Here is a 20,761-nt window from a genome sequence, read left to right as displayed (position 1 = left end):
TAAGTGTTCTTTAAAGGAGAATTATCAAATTAGCAAGAGGTCCAAATTTTAATTTTTAGGACATATTTTTTATTATAAATTATCTGGACAAATAATTTCATTTAAAATAAAATGGTTCCAACACTCAAAAGTTAATATAAGTGTTCTTTAAAGGAGAATTATCAAATTAGCAAGATCTTGGTCAAATTTTTACTATTTAAGACATATTTTTTATTATAAATTATCTGGACAAATAGTTTCGTTTGAAATAAAATGGTTCCAACACACAAAAGACAATTTAAGTGTTCTTTAAAGGAGAATTATCAAATTAGCAAGATCTTGGTCCAATTTTTATTTTTTAAGACACATTTTTTATTATAAATTATCTGGACAAATAATTTCGTTTAAAATAAAGTGGTTCCAACACTCAAAAGATAATTTAAGTGTTCTTTAAAGGAGAATTATCAAATTAGCAAGATCTTGGTCCAAATTTTAATTTTTAAGACATATTTTTTATTATAAATTATCTGGACAAATAATTTCCTTTAAAATAAAATGGTTCCAACACTCAAAAGATAATTTAATTGCTCTTTAAAGGAGAATTATCAAATTAGCAAGATCTTGGTCCAATTTTTATTTTTTAAGACATTTTTTATTATAAATTATCTGGACAAATAATTTTGTTTGAAATAAAATGGTTCCAATACTCAAAAGCAAAATTAAGTGTTCTTTAAAGGAGAATTATGAAACTAACAAGATTTTTTATTAATAGACAAATAATCCTCGACCTAGTTTCTTTTAGGATAATTTCTTTTGTAAATTATCTGGACAGAAACTCCTTCGAACGACTTAACAGACAGACTCATTGAAGATTCAACCTGATTTACTACCTGCACCCCGAAAACCGTCGAAACCGCTTTGTCCACCTGAAGACCATCATCATTGTCAAAAATTTTGATAAGCCCGAAGCGGTACTCCAAACAAAGCGACCCCTCCTTCCAGTACCTGTACAGATTGTACATAAAAACGATCCGGTTCGTAACACGCGAAACGTTTTGCCATTGTGGCTCCGTCCCCTGCCCAACTCTACACCGTCGCGCTGCCCCCGAAAACAGCTGGTGCGGCCCGAGTTCGCCTCCATTTGCTCGTTTGCTCCAGAGATCCGCGAACAGTCGGTGTGGCGGTGCCGTGTGCGGTTGTCTGTCGATCGTCCTGTGATAGTCGTAACGCGATCGAAGTGTTTTTAAAAAAAAATCGACGACGGCGACGGTCTGTTTAGGTGAGTGTTTGCTTTGCCTTTTCGTTTGGGGTTGAAGTTTGTGGTTAGGGTTGTTTCGATGGAAATCCGAGACGGTTTGCGTTGAAGCCGGTTTTGTTTTGGTTTTGTGACACGATTTGCCGTTGGGGACAGTACAAGTTTGTTCAAATATCAAAATTATTCTTTGTTTGAAGTGTGTTTTATTTAGAAAACAATTATAAATAATTGGATGATTCTGAAAAAATTGAGAAAACAAATAGAATATAAAAATTGGGTTTGAAAAAATTATTAAATAAAGTCAAAATAATATTTTAGTAAACAATTAACCTCAATTTAATTAAAATTAAACCAAAAAAATAAAATCAAACCAGAAAATTAAAAACATTTAATAAAAATTAGGAAAAGAAACTTAATAAAATATTCAATATTTATTTCTATTTCTATCCTTAATTTTTTCTCAACATTGAATTATCATAAAAATTATCCTTAAAATTATATAAATAATAATAAAATTTTCCATTTTTAAAATAATATAATAAAGAATTGTCGAAAAACTAAGTTTAAAATGTATTAATTAATAAAAATTCAATCACAAAGTTAAAAATAATTAATAAAAAAAATAAAACAAATTAAAGACTTTTTTGTGATTTTTTATTTTTTAATATATTCTTTGAAATTCCTGCCCCTTAATTTTTTTTTATCATTGAATAATTATAAAAATTATCCTCAAAATTAATTTCAGTTTCATTGTAATGTCAAAAAGAATAAAAAATCTTTAAAAATGATATAAATAATAATTAAATTTTCAATTTTTAAAATAATTTAACAAAAACTTGTCAAAAAAACTAATTTAAAAATTTATTTATTAAAAAAAAATCACACACAAAGTTAGAAATAATTAATAGAAAAATAAAACAAATTAAGATTTTATTCTAATTTTTTTATTTATTAATATATTCTTTGAAATTTCTGCCCCTTAATTTTTTTATCATTGGATTATTATAAAAATTATCCTTAAAATTAATTTTAGTTTCAATGTAATGTCTAAAAGAGTAAAAAAATCTTTAAAAATGATATAAGTAATAATAATTTTTTCAATTTTCAAAATAAATTACCAAAGTATTGTCAAAAAATCTAATTTAAAAATTTATTTACTAATAAAAATTCACACACAAAGTTAAAAATAATTAATAAAAAAAATAAAACAAATTAAAGATTTTTTTGTAATTTTTTATTTTTTAATATATTCTTTGATATTTCTGCCCCTCAATTTTTTTTATCATTGGATTATTATAAAAATTATCCTTAAAATTAATTTTAGTTTCAATGTAATGTCAAAAATAATAAAAAATCTTTAAAAATAATATAAATAATAATAAAATTTTCAATTTTCAAAATAATTTTCTAAAGAATTGTCAAAATAACTAAGTTAAAAATAATTAATAAAAAAAATAAAACAAATTAAAGATTTTTTGTAATTTTTTATTTTTTAATATTTACTTTGATATTTCTGCGCTTCAATTTTTTTTATCATTGGTTTAATATAAAAATTATACTTAAAATTAATTTTAATTTCAATGTAATATCAAAAATAATAAAAAATCTTTAAAAATGATATAAATTAATAAAAAATTTCAATTTTCAAAATAATTTACCAAAGAATTGTCAAAAAAACTAAGTTAAAAATTTATTAATTAATAAAAATTCACACTCAAAGTTAAACATAATTAACAAAAAAAAATAAATAAAACAAATTTAAGATTTTTTTGTAATTTTTTATTTTTTAATATTTTCTTAGATATTTCTGCCCTTCAATTTTTTTATCATTGGATTATTATAAAAATTATTCTTAAAATTATTTAAAATTATTTGTAAAAATGTAATGTAATTTTAGTTTAATATTTAGGCAAATTTTTAAAATGGTCAAATATCAAAAACAAAAAGTTCACAGGTTCAGTGTCCTATAAAAATTAAATTTAATTGTTGACACCATTGTAAAACAACAATAAATTTTTAAAAACAGCATAAATTAAACAAATATTTCGATAAATAAATAAAAATATTCACGCAATTTATCATTTATTTGTTCATTGTCTGTATCAAAAGCTAAAAACGTTTTTGCCATTATGAATATTAAAAATGTATTTAAATTACAAATTTTAAAAATCCAAAATTGGTAAAATGTATAGTGTAAAATTAAAAATATGTTTGTTAAAATAAGTATTATCTTTTCTATAATGTAATTTTTGACACAAACTCTTTGTTTTTCATAAAACTTTTTTAATTTTTTTGAATTTGTAATTATTAAGATTTCATTTTTATTATAATAATAAATTAAATATATATTATATATATAGATAAACAACTAATCTTAGTAAATTTTATTGAAATACTTCTTTTGTGAAATAATTAACATATGATTAGTAACAATTCTTGGTAATTTTTAATAAATTTAATGAACCACGATAACATTATCCATTAAGTCATACAAGTTTTATAAGAAATTCCACAAGATAAAATAATTACTTTCATAAAATTAAGATATAACAAATTTAGCACATCCTTAAAGCATGAATATCAATTATTATTAGAAATCATATAATTGTAATTACTCGCAACATCCATGAAATGTGTTTCCAATGACACCTCCATTGAAAACAAATTCAATAACTTCCACAAATACGAACACCGAAGGCTTTCTATTTAAAATTTAAAACGGTGAAACCGTCCACTTCGGCACTTATGGTTTATGGATGCATTAAAACCGCTTTTTCGCTCCGATATGTGGAGGAAAAGTTATAAAATCAACGAGATTCACCAACGGGTAATTTCGTATTCAACCTTCACCTTTCGTTTGAATTAATTGCGAGTCTCTTGCGAAATGTAATTTACTGGTTTGTGCCATTGTTGTGTGCAGACCACGATACCAGTTGAGAACTGACGCTGAAAGAAATACCATACCAGATGTCGATATTAATTTCAGATCATCCTCGCACTTACTTATGTTTTTGGGGTTTTTCTTTTATTTCGAACGTACGTTTTATCTAATCTCCCCGAAATGTTTATACAAAACGTGGTGCTGAACGAGTTGAAAACCTAATTAATGAAAACAACAGGTTTCATGCGTTGCTTATCTGAAACACGAATCGAATTTGATTAATTGAACGTTTTCTACGAATCAATCGGCCATTTCACCGGAATGTGCAATTTGAACGTAACAATTTCGTATGAATTATTGGTCGGAAAACGTTTTATGATGTTGTAAATCTATTTACGGGAAAAACACAAATTAAACCCGTAAGTTTACTCAAACTATACGTTAAGTGTTTATTGAAAAATTGTTGTTTTATGGTTGAATAACTGATAATATGTTATTATTTAGTAAAAGCCTTGGTCTTTTATAATAACTTAATTTTTCCTAAAATGGCCTTTACATTTTTAGAAAGTATAACTGATCTGGTTAATAATTAAATTATTATATATTCTTTAAAGGAAATTTATCAAATTGGCAAAATTTTCGATCAATTTCTATTTTTAAGACACATTTTATATTATAAATTATCTGGGCAAATAATTTCGTTTAAAATAAAGTGGTTCCAACACTCAAAAGATAATTTAAGTGTTCTTTAAAGGAGAATTATCAAATTAGCAAGATCTTTGTCCAATTTTTATTTTTTAAGACACAATTTACATTATAAATTATCTGGACAAATAATTTCGTTTAAAATAAAGTGGTTCCAACACAAAAAATATAATTTAAGTGTTCTTTAAAGGAGAATTATCAAATAAGTAAGATCTTGGTCCAATTTTTATTTTTTAAGACATATTTTATATTATAAATCATCTGGACAAATAATTTCGTTTAAAATAAAGTGATTCCAACACTCAAAAGATAATTTAAGTGTTCTTTAAAGGAAAATGATCAAATTAACAAGATCTTGGTCCAATTTATATTTTTTAAAACATATTTTTTATTATAAATTATCTGGACAAATAATTTCATTTAAAATAAAGTGGTTCCAACACTCAAAAGATAATTTAAGTGTTCTTTAAATGAGAATTATCAAATTAGCAAGATCTTAGTCCAATTTTTAATTTTTAAGACATATTTTTTATTATAAATTGTCTGGACCAATAATTTCGTTTAAAATAAAATGGTTCCAACACTCAAAAGTTGATTTAAGTGTTCTTTAAAGGAGAATTATCAAATTAGTAAGATCTTGGCCCAATTTCCTTTTTTAAGACACATTTTATATTATAAATTATCTGGACAAATAATTTCGTTTAAAATAAAATGGTTCCAACATTCAAAAGATAATTTAATTGCTCTTTAAAGGAGAATTGCCAAATTGGCAAGATCTTGGTCAAATTTCTATTTTAAAACATATTTTTTATTATAAATTATCTACACAAGAGCATTTAAATTTATATTTATCATCTGATTTCTGAACAGTGAACTTTAGAAACATTTTCCTCATTCAAATCAAACAGGTTGTTACATCAGACTGAAGTAAATTCGGATCGTTTCTAATTTCATTTATGTATGTATTTATGTATCATAATTTGCGAATGTAATGTAAATTACATTGGCCTCACAATCTTTTTGTGTTGCCCAAGATGTTGCAAAATATGTTTATGTTAATGTTGACCGAAAAATTTTGCGGTATCATTGTTATACACGGAAAGACATTTGAATGATTTCAAATTTAAATGTTTGCATCAGATTTTTTTTACAATAAATAAATAAACACTAAAATTACATAAAAGTTTTTATTTCTTATACGTATAAATAGAATTAAGTAATTAATGCAAGAAGTTAATTAATCAATAAAAATAAATCGATTTTGTAAACTTCCTTTATAAAAATGAAGGACATTTTAATTTTTAACAATGATTCCTATTATTGTTAACCAATATGATTCCAATTGTTTAATTCATCCAATAAGGAAAATTTAAATTTTAAATTTATTTTTTAACGCAGTGCAATAAAAATTGCTCAGCATTTAAATCCCGGGATAAAGTCAACAAACATTTTTTGAAATCCAAATTTCTCTTGTTTACTAATAAATAATGTTAAATAATTCTGGCTTATGCAAAGTCGAAAATCTGGTTATATTTAGTTAACAAAACGTCCTCCAAAACTTTAGCAATCATTATGGATTAAAAGTTTCCACCATGCTGCTTTTATTATCGAATTTGCTCTAAAAATAAAACGACACGGTTAAAACGTACGACGTTTCGATCTCAATTGCTCTAATATCGAAGTGAAACGTGTCAAGGTTCAATAATAATTAGATTTCGTCGATTTTTCTTGTTTAATAACATAAATTTTCAATGGTAATCTGCGGCAATTTCCACGGAATTGCTGATAAATACCAATTTGCTTAATTATTAATTGTAGCCATTAATTGATAAAAAACACATGTGAATTGTGATCGCATAAATCACCGCCTTTGATTAATTCGAATTAAATTGTTTTGCAGTTATGTAGAAAAGAAGTGTTGTGTGTGAGATTAATTTTCTTAATTATGCCAATTATGAATATAATATGTGAATATGTATCGTGTGGCGGTTAATTAAAATGACATCAACATGTAATTTCAGATCTTGTTAAAATATTTCGTAATTATAGTTAATTTCTGAGCAGAGAGGATATTTATTTTAATTAAAAACCTGCTGTTGTTTAAAAAATAAAAGCAAAATGTACCATTAAGTTTTTTATTAGAATTATATTTAATATCAATGATTTTTTACATTTAACTTAATTTTAAATTGTTAAATCACTTTATTGTACAAAATATTCAGATAAAAATTAAAATTAAACATTAAATATTGAGAAATTTTATAAAAATAATATTCTAAAAAAGTCAGTAATTAAAAAAATCAAGACAAACATTGGTAAATCAATTTGTTATTTTAAATATTGAGACATAAATTAAGTTGTATGATTTTATAATTGTGGGAAATATTTAAAAAATCATTTTACTATGGAAAATCTTGGCTTGAAAGCAAAATTACATCAGTCTAAAATTAAATTAAGAAGTCCCCACTTAATTTTTAAAAATAAATCACCTTACTTGTATTTGACAATGGTTGTTAGATAAAAGGAAAATTTGCAATTGATAATAACTCACACATCGTGCCCGTGGTTTTCAATTAATTGTTTATAAATACGTGAATTGGTCGATTTAAGCACAGTTCTGTTGGTTAATTCGAGTGATCATCTCCCGAATAAAACAAGTAAGTTACTCAAAATTATGTTTTCCTTAAGTTTTTCCTTGAAATTGTTGTTAAAAAAATATTTTGGAATTCCACAACGCCTCGGTAAGTGTTAATTAATTAATAAAACACAAATTTATGCTACAACATAGAAGGTCACTTGTGTCGTCTTTGCTAGCCGGTCACTTCCTGTGAAAAATCAAAGAAAATCAACATAATTATTTTTAGACCGGTTATTTAATTAATAGTAAATTTGCAGTCGTACCCACAAATCAATTATATGGGTCGAAAACAATAAACATTATTGTGTGACCCAGAAATTTTCGTTCGGTGACTCAGTGGTGTTTATTTAAAAAGTTTGCACTTAACCAATTTTAAGTTGTTATCAGGATTTTTTATTGGGGCATTGTTTGAGTGTTGTTTTCAGAAATACATCAAATTTTATATTTTTCTCACAATGTTATTGTTTTCTCGCGTCGAATGACAAACCGGGGTCTAAAAATACCCATTCAATCCAATTTAACCATCATCAATTTCTTTATTGTGTGCCCATAGGGATAATTAAAAAATTACTATCGTTTTCATCAACATTAAATATTGATAAAATGGCACGCTTATCGTTTAAAAACGTGACAATCGATTAAATTTGTTTCCAATCGTAACTTGATTGCTAATCTAAGAGGCGTCCGGTTTAATCTGGTTCCTATTCAATTATTCCATGTTACACACATTTAATTAGCAATTTGGGACGATCTAATTGTGCATTGTCTTTTTTTTTACACTGCTCAAATGACCCAAATAATGTAAAAGTGAGTACTTGGATGCTGCCTAGACCAGCTTAGCAACAAACCATTTTTTAAGTACAGTTACTTTGGCACACCCGAATTAACTAACAAAAAAAACCCATCACCAGGTGTTGCTTTAGAAAAGTTTCGTAAGAAAAAAAAAAAACTGACGGGTATCTGCTTATCAATTTTTTGGTAATAACCAGTTTAAATATATTGAATTGGTTTGTGTACAGTTTGAACAAGTACTTATCGTGATTTGAGCCTTGACAAAATTTCTGCGACAAAGTAAACACATGTGTGTAAATGCTGATTACAAAATATCACTTTTTTACGTTTCCTGTGGTTGTTTAAATAAAATTACATCAAAGGATTGTGTGTCATCATGTTTAATATCATATTGATTGGTCACACGTGTTTGAATGTAAAAATTAAGTGGGAACATTTTATTGTTTTATAAAGATGCCTTCTTATAAAGCTTTTATTGTTATTGCATATTTAGTATTTTTACATGAAATTTGGAAAAAAAAAGATAATATTGGACAAATATTTGTTGTTTGAATATTAAATTAATTATGACACACGTGATTAAATGAAAGAATTTAATTATTTTATCAAAAAGTTTTATTCAGAAAGCTTCAAAAATTAAACAAATTCAATATTTTCACATAAATTCTTCTGCCTCATCCAACAATTTTGAAAAAATTAATATTAATCAATATAAAATTTTAGAAAAAAATAAGTTTTTTGAATGTATTGTTGTTTGAATATTAAATTAATTATGACACACGTGATTAAATGAAGGAATTTAATTATTTTATCAATAAGTTTCATTCAGATAGCTTCAAAAATTAAACAAATTCAATATTTTCACATAAATTCTTCTGCCTCATCCAACAATTTTGAAAAAATTAATATTAATCCATATAAAATTTTAGAAAAAATTAAGTTTTTTGAATGTATTGTTGTTTGAATATTAAATTAATTATGACACACGTGATTAAATGAATGAATTTAATTAATTTATCAAAAAGTTTTATTCAGAAAGCTTTAAAACTTATATAAATTTAATAATTTTACATAAATTACTCTGCTAAATTCAACAATTTTGCTCATACTAGAAAGAAAAATAAATATATTAAAAATAAAACAGCAGCTATAACTAAAAATATTAATTATTATACCAATTTTATTTATTTATTTGCACAGCCATTATTGGACCACTCAATCGTCAACAAACCATTTCATTTATTTATTTATTTAGTGTGACTGACGAGGGTACCACTCAATTTAACTTTCGCAGCCATAAAATTAAGCCCACCATAAAAAAATCATTAATTCCCCACCCGATAATCGAAGATAAGATCGGACCATTTCGCATGCGGAATCTCCCAATAATTTATTATTCACTTGTTGTTAGTGACTGGGCGAATCGTCGAGTCCAAAGTCTGATTCCTTTGCAATACCCAACAACACACATGTGTTTTACATACACTGCTTACGTAATCATGCCAATTTCTTTTTTATGAGTTCGAGGAACTGTGTAATTATTTTAGCTCATTAATATTGACGATGACGGTTTGTGATTTCCTTGTTTTTTGTTCCAGACAACCACTGTGTGTAGATTGTTTAGATGATTGGCCAAACGGAGAGGCAATAGTGAAACATGGATCCAATTGGGTGAGTGTATTTTTAAATTTTTTATATTTTATATTTGTAAAACAAGCTGAATCTTCTACAGATAAAAAGTAAAAACAACTGTGAGTCACTTTTTCTTGCTGATTTTAGCATTTAAGCATCATAAATCTCAAACTGAAATAATAAATAATAAAGTTTAGATATTCAGTATTGAAAGTAAAATGGAAAATACATTAAAATATTTTGATAAAATGTATAATAAAAAATTAAAAAATGTATAATTTCAAAATATTTAAATAAATTTTGGAAATAAAAAATATAATAAATAAAAGAATTTCATTTAAATTTGGACTTTTTCAAAGGGAAATTTATGTAAAATTAAAAATATATTAATTTGTTATGACCTAATTTATAAATTTAAAATATTTTATTAAATTGTAAAAAATAAAAAAATATTTATTGAACTCTAATAAATTTTAAAATACATAAATAAACATATTTTAATAAAAAAATTGGTAAATAAAAGAATTTAATTTGAAGTCAGCTTTTTGAAAATGAAATTTATGGAAAATTTTGATATAACATATAATGAAAAATAAAAAAATATATAATTTTAGCAGTAATATATTTTAAAACAAATAAAGATAGATAATAAAAGAATTTAATTTAAATTTGGAATTTTTCAAAGAGAAATATATGAAAAATTAAAAAATATACTAAAAAATTTGTTGTGACCTAATTTATAAATTTAAAATATTTTATTAAAATTAAAAAAATAAAAAAATATATATTTAACACTAACAAATTTTAAAATACATAAATAAACATATTGTAATAAATTATTTATTTATTTAAGTCAGATTTTTGAAAGTGAAATTTATGGAAAATTAAAAAAATACATTAAAAAAATTTGATAAAATATAATAAAAAAATATTTAATTTTAAAATATGTAAATAAATGTTGTTCAAAGAGAAATTTATGAAAAATTAAAAAATACATTAAAAAATTATAATTAAATATATATATATATATATATATATATATATATATATATATATATAAATAAAATAAAAAAGAATTGTTAAAAAAATATATATCTAACACTAATAAAATTTAAAATATATAAATCAATATATTTTAATAAGAAAAATGGTAATTTGAAAAGAAAAAATAACTTAATTTATAGGAAATTTATTTAATTTTTTTTAACTGATTGAACTAATTTATTTTTAAACATTTTTAAATTAAATTATTTTAATAAGTTTTAAAACTATAATCATAAAAAAATCATATCATAATAAAATCTAAATTTTACAACCCTTTGTTAGGAAATTTTAACATTTAAAAAGCATTAATTTAAAATGTAAAGATAAAGAAGCACTTTTAATGTCGGTTAGTTAATAAACTAGTAATAAGTTAGTCAGTTAGTTAAATTTAATGGACAAGTTATGTTCATTGCATAATATCCGTCCACTTTACTATCTATACAATAACATAACTCACAACTTATTACATAAAACAAGAAAATTACAGTAATTCAACGCCGTTTTCCAAGGCCACTTTTCCACAACCCGCCTTGAGGAAAACTGAAAAAAAGAACAACAAAAAACCCCCCTTAATTGTATCGACAACAGAAACTAATCAAACTCGTTTCTTTTTCAGGGCGAGCTGCTTCAGTCTACAGTAAGTACACGAAATGCAATTAGTCACGGCCTGAAAAGGATATAACTCGTGCCAAATTACAGTCGAAAGGTTAAAAGTCAGCGTGAACGCAAACCGAATTTGTCGTTAACGTCCGAGTCTAAAACTTAATCCTGCTTAACAGGGGAACTTATCGAACAAACTTTGTTGGGCCACGTGTTTGTAACTTTTGGTTTGTGTTTAGATGAGTGGTTGGGACGTTGCAAAGTACTCTTCCGGATCAAATTTAATAAATAACAGCGATAACATTTTTAATTGCGGCTTTGAAAGATTAATTTAGTACTGGCACATATTCAGTTTGATTTTCAATACTACTAATTTTAATAATAACATCAAGGGTAAGCTTTATATGGTGAAATTAAATTTTCTCATAATAATAAACGTGCCAAATATGGTGGAATAATGGAAAAACGTTATTGTTACTGCTGCTGACATTATTTATCAATTTTAGCACAAGGTTTTCCACAATGTGTGTGTGTTAGTTTAATAGTCATTGTGTATAAAACAATGGTTAATGTGAGGTAAAAAATTAAGACAATTGTAGATAATTTTGTAAAATATGCCTTTTAACTTTTAGATATTTGAATTATTGTTGTCTGGTATTCAGAACACGAAAAGTTTAAAATTGCCAAGATAAATTGAAGGAAATATTAAGTTTTAAGTTTGGTGCAAAGTTTTTACAATAGGGAAGTTTAAGGGATAATAAAAAGGTGGTGTGAAAAAGCTTTTGTTGAAAAATCCAATTGTATCATAATTCATTTTGATTACATAAAACAACACACTAAAATAAAGTTAAATGTATGAATTTTCTACAATAACTTTTGTTTAAGACAAATAACAATCTTCAAACATCTTTTATGTTATAAGAGTTGTAAGTGTTTTAGTTTTAAAATATTTTGAAAATCCAATAATTATTTAATTAAAAAAAATTGGAAACTTTTGAATTTATAGTTTTACATTGCATTTAATTAATGAATTTTAATTAAAAAAAATAAAAGTAAGAAAATAGAGAAAAGTGAATTTTTAGTTTTTCAAAAGAATTAATCAGTGAACTGTATTTTATGTTAAAAATATTTTGAGCATCTAATAAGAATCTAATTAGAAAACAAATAAGAATCTAATTAGAAAACATAGAAAATCTAATATTTACTTATAAGATATAAAAAGAAGAAGATAGAAAAATAGATGAACTAATTAGTGAATTTTATTTTAAAATAGGTTGAAAATCTTATTTATTTAATAAAAAAGAAAAAATTAAAAACTTTAATTTTTAGTTTTATAAGAGAAAATAGAAAAAAAATATATATTTCAATAATTTCTTTAAATAATAATCAAAAATGTTTTAAGTAAATTGTTTTACATAGCAAAATTCAAAAACAATAATTCATCATCTTCAAAAACTTATTTTAAACAGTTTCAGTAACATAAATAAACAACTTTATTTCCGATTTTACAGTTGAACGCTTTGAAGTTAGAATATTGTGAAAATTAGATTTTAGTCTATTTAAAGATTTTGATATCTTAATTAAAATATTTTTGGCATAAAATTCATTCGCTCTTGATATTTAATTATGTTGTTTTGAGACGTTTACATGTTTTGGATCTATTTTTGAATTTACTCTTTCAAAAAATTTAAATCCTTGTTTTTAATCAGGTTCAATTATTTAATGGTTTATTTAATTTATATATTTATAAAGTTAAATTAATTACAGTAAATAAAATAGTTTTGACTGGAACAAAATTATTACGTCAAACTTTTAATATCACATCCGATATATATTATTTTGAACTTTGTCCATTGCTTTTTAATGTTGAAACGAATTCATTAATTTAACCTTGTTGTGTGGAACCACCACTAGATCTGTTTATAAAAATTCATTTTAGTCCTTGTGGACGACAAATCCAACAAAATATTTTTCCAAAAAAGTACATTTGAAAGTCACAGAGTCCAATTGGAGGCGGTGCACTAGCAACAACCATTCGTGACTTTTACATAACACATCGCCGATTCAGCAACGTCAACAAATTGTACAATTTTTTCGTATTGATGGCCTTTAAATAGCTCAGATGACACGAGCTGGCATGAGCGTCCGTTATCCGTTTTCAATGTCAAGGATTCCGAAGCGACTGCAATCGTTAAGGCTAATTTAAATTTCGAACAGACACGATACATTTGTAAAACCAAGGAAAAGTCATTTTTGCGTGTTATATAATTGAAAATTGCCGAGACCAAACGGCAACACCGGTTGCTCGTACGTCGGTCTTGACTCCGGGAGGGTCAGGGACGAAAATCTGAATATTCAAATTTGGAGGTTGTTGGGAAGTGGTTCGTGCACAGCAAATTATTAATTAGGTGCCACGAAAGTTTTAACAATTGGGTATTGGGCAACTTCAAACCCACAGGAAAATTGATGGGTGTGTCTAAAGGAAAGGGAAATATTTAAAAATTAAAAATATATCAATTTATTTTGTATTTCCATTTATTTAATAATAAGTACAAAATTCTTAAATGTCTATAAATTAATTGTTTAATTATATTACTTTATTTAATAAAAAATTAAATAAAATTAAAGCAATAATTTATTAAAAAAAATATAATACACCAAATTACTTTAATTATTAATAATTAGACAAATAACAAAGAGTAAAAATTAAGTCAAAATCACAACTTTTAATGATGATAATTGGCATTAAAAACTGTATTTAAATTACCAATTTACAACACATAAAATGGTTGATAAAACCGGATGAAAATTGTTCTAGAATGTGTCACCCGAATTATCAATTTACTTTGATAAAGCACAAACCATCTTTCGAATTTCCTCTAATGCGAATGATTACATCATTATCACGCGGACCGAAGTCTGCGGTACGCGGCGGCCGAACGTGCGAATCACGTGTCCGTCTCGCATAAAAATGTCAGTGAACCGATCACTTTCGATCCCGGGAATCGAGAGTCGGGAATCACCGCTTTGTTCTGCCGTCAGGATTAAGAGGAAACAATGCATTATGTTAATTTGACGTGACCACATGGTATTTGCTTGTGAATAAAAAAAATGAACTGGGGGTTTCTGCTAATATTAATTAGCGGTTTCGAGTTGTTGATTTGTTGGTACTATTAAATTTAATAGGAGATAAGAACCGGTTTAAAAACAAAAGAAATATTGTTATGTTATGTTATATAACGAAATATTATCGAAGATACATAATATTCCAGTTGCGTTTTAAAATGCACAAAATTAAACGTAAATAACGAACGCCCTGTATAAAATTTGGTAGTATTAATAATGGTTCCTTATAGGATGGTCCTTGGTTAACATGTATGTCGAAAAAGATCTTTCCAGCATCAAAATTGGTGGATTTACAGCCATTTTAGTTAGATCAATCTGTCAAAATTTTTAGAAAAATATTAATATCTCAAAAACTATTGGGTTTAGGTATTGAAAATGGTATAGCCATTTTATACATAATTATATGTAGAATTTAAACATCCAAAAATATATTGAATGTTCCACTGAAAATAATAAAATCATTGAAGATTCAAAATATTCAAAATTAAACCTAAATAACAAACACCCTGTATAAAATTTGAGGGTATTAATAATGGCTTCTTATAGGATGGTCCTTGGTTAACGTGTGTGCCAAAAATGAACTTTCCAGCATCAAAATTGGCGTCTCTACAAACATTTCAAAATAATCAATCTGTCAAAATTTTTTGAAAAAAATTAATAACTCAAAAACTGTTGGGTTTAAGTATAAGACATGGTATAACCATTTTATTTACAATTACAAGTACAATTTAAAAATACAAAAATATACAGGGTGTTACATTGAAAATAACAGAGTTGATGTCACAAAGTAAATTTAAAAAGCTGTTGAAGTATGGACATAAATTTTATTTTGTTTCGACACATTCCGCTGAATATTAATAAAAACGTGTTAAAATATGTTGCATATTTGTGAAAATATTTAACTGAATCGATAAGAACGTTATCGTTATTGTTTTATCATAGAATGGTAATGAATTTTACGGTGCACTTGGTAATATTTACTAAATGGGGAATGACACAAATATTTATTAAATTTAATTATTATACTACAACTGGAACACTTGAGGTCAAATATTAATAATAAACTAATAATCCATTCTATTTTTATACTGAAGGTAATTAATTTTTTATTGGCAGCTCATAAGTTTATGAGGAATTAAATGGGAATTTCTCTTATCATAAATATATTAATAAATAAATGTAAATGTCTAAAAATTGAATGCTTAGCCTCATAAATAAAAGTCAACAAAACTTACCTGAAATTTCTTCATGTGTAGACATAATCCTGAAATAGAAATAAAACACATTAGTCAGGGGCAACATAAAACACACACGTGAGCCGTTTATAGTTTAAATGTAAGAGAAAATCCGTAAAAATCGGTGAAAAAATAATTAATTTAGTAAATTTGGTCCTTTAAATTGTCGGCATTACAAAGTCATAGCCAACTACAATACGTAAATATTAACCTAACTTAATCTAACAAAAAATTACCCAAAATTTCTTCATGTTTACACAAAATCCTGCGTTGACAATCACACAAATCACTCCGGGGGAACGTAATACACCCACGTGACACATTTACACGTTAAACGCGATAGTAAAATCCGTAAAAACCGGTGAAAAATATCAGACGCGTCCGGCGTCTTTAAAATGCTTCCGCCATCGTTGACCAATCGGAGTGCAGCTTCGAATGCGTTAAATAAAAATGAACTTGGTAACAGTCGACCAATTGCCGCGATTCCTGGAAACAGTAAACGGTTGACCCATATAATTTAGGTTTACTTAAAATAACTATATTTTTAAACGTAAAATAAAATTTAAACTGCATTAACTTTTTCATTTTGGTTGTCATCACTACGAAGTCATGGCCAACTATGATATGTAATCTAATCTAACATACACCCGAAATTTCTTAATGTTTCGATGAAATCTTGCGTTGACAATCACACCAATCAGTCCGGGGAAACGTAATACAACCACGCGACACATTTACATGTTAAACGCGAGACAAAAAAAACGTAAAAACCGGCGAAAAATATCAGACGCGTCCGGCGTCTTTAAAATGCTTCCGCCATCGTTGACCAATCGGAGTGCAGCTTCGAATGCGTTAAAAATGAACTTGGTAACAGGCGACCAATTGCTGCGATTCCTGGAAACAGTAAACGGTTGACCTATATAATTAAGGTTTACTCAAAAAAACTAGATTTTTAAACGTAAAATAATTTTAAACAGTTTTAATTAACGTAGAAAATTTGTGTTTTTTTATTGTCACCACTACGAAGTCATAGCCAACTATGATATGTAATCTAATCTATCAAAACACCCGAAATTTCTTCATGTTTCGACAAAATCCTGCGTTGACAATCACACCAATCAGTCCGTGGAAACGTAATACACCCACACGACACATTTACATGTTAAACGCGACAGAAAATCCGTAAAAACCGGCGAAAAATATCAAACACGTCCGGCGTCTTTAAAATGCATTCCACCACTGTTGACCAATGAGAATGCAGCTTTTACGGTCATTTTAGGAAATAACGGCGCACCTGTTTAATTTGCAAATTCATAACCAAATATAAAAACACATAATTTTTAACTTATAATATGGAATACACCCTTTTAAAACGTTGTAGGAATCATCACAGGCGACAAAATTAAAAAACTAATCAAATATTTATTTCTAGTTGTAAGTAAAAAGTAGTTGTTAAGAAACATTTATTATTAATGAAATGTTTTATTGTCGATTCACCCCATAAACACATTGCAACAAGATTGCATCGTAAAACCTTTTGCATCATCCAAAACACCCACAAGAACAATAAAAACCTTAGTGACCGTTGTGCAATCGATTTAATAGCAAATAAATTGAATAATGCATTGTCCATTACCACACGACCACGTAGCAACAGCAACGACGGATTAACAACCTAATTAAATTAAGATTCCTGAACCAATGTCAAGATGTACAAGTGTTTATGTTGAAAAATCGAAATAGAATTGGACTGGCGTCAATGTTTACCAATGCGGTGGACTGAACAAACATTTACCTGAGCCTGAAGTTATATCCTTTTCGAATGACACGAAATCTGCTTTAAATAGAGTGTTTACAGTATCCTAGAAAATGAAAAGGCCATCCAGGAAGAGAAGAAGACCGAGGAGAAGTTTCAGGAAATCATTGTCAGTTGCAGATCACTTAGCAGATATGAAGGAAGGACGTTTAGAAGCTTAATACCACAAGTAAGACAACTTCCTGTTTTATGACTTAAAAGGGGTAATCATTGTAATTTTTACAGATATTGGCAACTATAATAGCAGGTTCTTACCACATAGTTGTGGGTATTTCGTTGGCATATTCAGCAATCCTCATCCCACAGTTAGAAAAAAATGGTACTGATATAGAGGTGACGAAGGGTGAAGCTTCATGGATTGGTAAGTACTGCAACGGAAAAAGATTACAATTATTATTTCCCTCTACTTAATTCACAATCAACGTTATCTTGGTAGTACCAAAATTGGTCATTTTAAAGTACCAAAACTTCTTAGACAAAGAACGACCGAAATACTAGAAAATTCATCATAAGCCAATTAGATTTTTTTTCGTCAGCAGGTTTTGTAGTAGTACCTCCATTTATAGTAGTACCTCTATTTATGGTGCTCTAATACATTTAAAATCGTTAGAAGATTTACGAAGATTAATTTTCTCTTCTTAATTCACAGCCAGCGTTATCGTGGTGGTAGTACCGGTAGGTGCGGTCTTCGGTGGCTTTCTAATGGACGGCGTCGGGAGACTGAACACCGTGAAACTGGCCGCGATACCCGGCGCCTTAGGGTGGACATTAATAGCCACGGCCCAAAACGTACCGATGATCATAGCAGGAAGGATATTAACAGGCCTGGCGTCGAGTAAGTACCGAACAATTAAACATGTCATTAAATCCGTCTGCATTTATATTCAGATGTCGTCGCTTCCTTGACTGTCACATCTACTCAAGCCATACATTTAACAAGCTGTATGGCATTGTATAAATTATGCGAAGGAAAATCCCATTTAATTTAATTTAGACGACGAAGGTTCAAATAAGATTGTTGTTACAGCTTGGGGTTCGAGTCCTGCCACTGTTTACATTACGGAAATTGCCCGGGCTGATATGAGGGGGTCGCTCATCTCCTGTGCTCCCGCCTACGCATCATTAGGTAACGATACTCTTAACTAAAGCAGGAAATAAATCTTAAAACACTCAAATTTGTTTGTAGGAATGGTGATAGCGTACTTGAAGGGTTGGTTCCTGGACTGGAGAACGGTGGCCTGGATGTGCAACGCCTACAGCATCATCCCGTGCATCCTCATCATGTTCATACCCGAAAGTCCTGCCTGGCTTGTGTCCAAAGGTAAAATTGAAGAGGCGGCCAAGTCGTTGAACTGGATCAACAAGAACCAACCACAACCTGAAAACAAGGTAAAATTACATGACTTCCTAAAGTTTCCCAGTAACTGAGCTTTGAATTACAGGCGGAAAGCTTGGCGGAACTGCAACTGGCGCAGCTACAGAAGGAGCATCAACAAAAGATGGAGGCACAAGCTAAGAGGGGTGACGGGTTTGTTGTCAAACTGAAGGAGTTTGTCAAACCAACAGCTTACAAGCCTTTGTTCATTCTTTTCGGGTTGTTCTTCTTCCAACAGTTCTCTGGCATCTACATCACACTTTTCTACTCTGTCTCCTTCTTCCAGGTACGTAATTATTGAGTGTACTTAATGTGTTATTAACAATAAATTGTTGTAGGACGTCGGAAGTGAGATCAACCCTTACTTGGCCTCAGTACTGATCGGAGCAGTCCGTTTCTGCATGTCCATGATCAACACCTACATGCTCAAGACCTTCAGAAGGCGCCCCCTGGTTGCCACCAGCTGCGTGGGCATGATGATCTGCATGGGGGTGTCCGGACTGTTCACCTCGTGGATAAAAGCCGGCACCTCCACCCAAAACTGGGTGCCCGTGGCCCTCCTGCTCCTCTACGTCATCACCTCGATGATCGGCATGCTGCCCATACCGTGGACCATGACGGCCGAGCTCTTCCCCATCGAAATACGAGGCGTGGCCCACAGCATCGCCTACAGCATCGCCAACCTGCTGATGTTCGCGTCCGTCCAGAGCTACTACAGCCTGCTGGACATGTTCGGCGGCAGCTCCGGCGTCCAGTACTTCTTCGCCGTCGTGGCCATCGTGGGCATGATGTACACGCTGGTGTTCCTGCCCGAGACGCACGGCAAAAAGCTGTCGGATATCACCGACTACTTCAACCACAACACCTGCTTTATCGGGCAGAAGAAAAAGAAGCAGCAGAAGAAGAAGAACACGACGGTGACCAGGGTGGGCAAGAAGGACATTGTCAAGTCGAAGAACGACAATGACAAACTGATGCAACAAGTCTAAGCCGACTTTTTAACGTCTGTCTTTGTTTTAATTGGTGCTTTGAATGGTGACGTTCGACAACAATACGAGGTGCCTGTTTGCCATCAAATACAGTTACTTATACTATAAATTATTATACATATACAATTAAAAAAAAAAACATTCGAACAGCTATATTTCTGATCTCGATGATGTTTAATCAATTGGACGTGGGATTATTAAAATTGTTTCAATTGTTGTAGATCATTAAGGACATATACAAAACATATTTTGTAATTTTACAATTTTAGGGCGACTTTTAAGTGATTTTTTACTTAAATTTTTATGACCAAGGTAACCGAAGGAATATATTTATACACAGACAATAAGTTGTCTAATAGACAAAAAATTTACACATCAGTATTGTTTATATAAAATGATCATTTGAATCTTAGTCTGTTACTTAATTTATTATTATTATTTTCTAATAACTCGAAAACAGCATTTATTTCCCCCAATTTTGTGATTATGATAGGTTTATTTATGATTTGTCTTAATTTAAATGTAATCGTAATCAATTTCCGTGTATTTCATGATATTTGTAGGTTTTTAAGCATATTTATTACAAAAAATTGTGATAATTTGTACAAATAAATGTTATAAAAATATGGTGTTTTATTTATTTCAGTATTAACCTTCAGTTTTATCAGGAAAAATACTAGTTAAGATAAAATTA

The 20,761-nt window shown here is 28.1% G+C and overlaps 2 protein-coding genes across 3 annotated transcripts in view; one reads left to right on the top strand and one right to left on the bottom strand.

Annotated features, from left to right (window-relative positions):
- Nucleotides 1–17,217, bottom strand: part of LOC109605200 (ephrin type-B receptor 1-B) — a 212,247-nt gene extending 195,030 nt beyond the window's left edge. The window contains exons 1-2 of the mRNA XM_049968363.1: nucleotides 16,124–17,217; nucleotides 15,888–15,916 (exon numbers count right to left, since the gene is read on the bottom strand). The gene's annotated coding sequence lies outside the window, so the exon portion shown is untranslated. The remainder of the gene's footprint in view (nucleotides 1–15,887; nucleotides 15,917–16,123) is intronic.
- LOC109602110 (facilitated trehalose transporter Tret1-2 homolog) lies at nucleotides 1,058–20,693 on the top strand. Of its 2 annotated transcripts, none has more exons than XM_020018439.2 (10): nucleotides 1,058–1,258; nucleotides 9,849–9,921; nucleotides 11,543–11,563; nucleotides 17,746–17,872; nucleotides 17,929–18,064; nucleotides 18,353–18,538; nucleotides 18,731–18,829; nucleotides 18,890–19,092; nucleotides 19,146–19,364; nucleotides 19,417–20,693. In XM_020018439.2, the coding sequence occupies exons 2-10, from the start codon at nucleotides 9,908–9,910 to the stop codon at nucleotides 20,065–20,067; spliced, it is 1,656 nt and encodes a 551-aa protein (XP_019873998.1). In that variant the 5' UTR covers nucleotides 1,058–1,258; nucleotides 9,849–9,907; the 3' UTR covers nucleotides 20,068–20,693. The 2 variants fall into 2 exon arrangements, with proteins under 2 accessions (XP_019873998.1, XP_049824326.1); XM_049968369.1 differs by lacking the exon at nucleotides 1,058–1,258 and adding an exon at nucleotides 9,766–9,784.
- The last annotated feature ends 68 nt before the right edge of the window (nucleotides 20,694–20,761 follow it).

Source organism: Aethina tumida, chromosome 6, assembly GCF_024364675.1.
Source record: "Aethina tumida isolate Nest 87 chromosome 6, icAetTumi1.1, whole genome shotgun sequence".
In the NCBI taxonomy this organism is placed as follows: Eukaryota; Metazoa; Arthropoda; class Insecta; order Coleoptera; family Nitidulidae; genus Aethina; species Aethina tumida.
Note: the sequence above shows the minus strand (reverse complement) of the source record. Positions and strands in the feature narration are given on the sequence as shown.

What these genes read in the sequence shown, in the direction of transcription:
- LOC109602110 (XM_020018439.2), top strand. An exon ending in TTAGAAGCTTAATACCACAA is followed by an intron (nt 17,873 to 17,928) that starts GTAAGACAACTT and finishes TAATTTTTACAG; the next exon opens with ATATTGGCAACTATAATAGC. An exon ending in GGGTGAAGCTTCATGGATTG is followed by an intron (nt 18,065 to 18,352) that starts GTAAGTACTGCA and finishes CTTAATTCACAG; the next exon opens with CCAGCGTTATCGTGGTGGTA.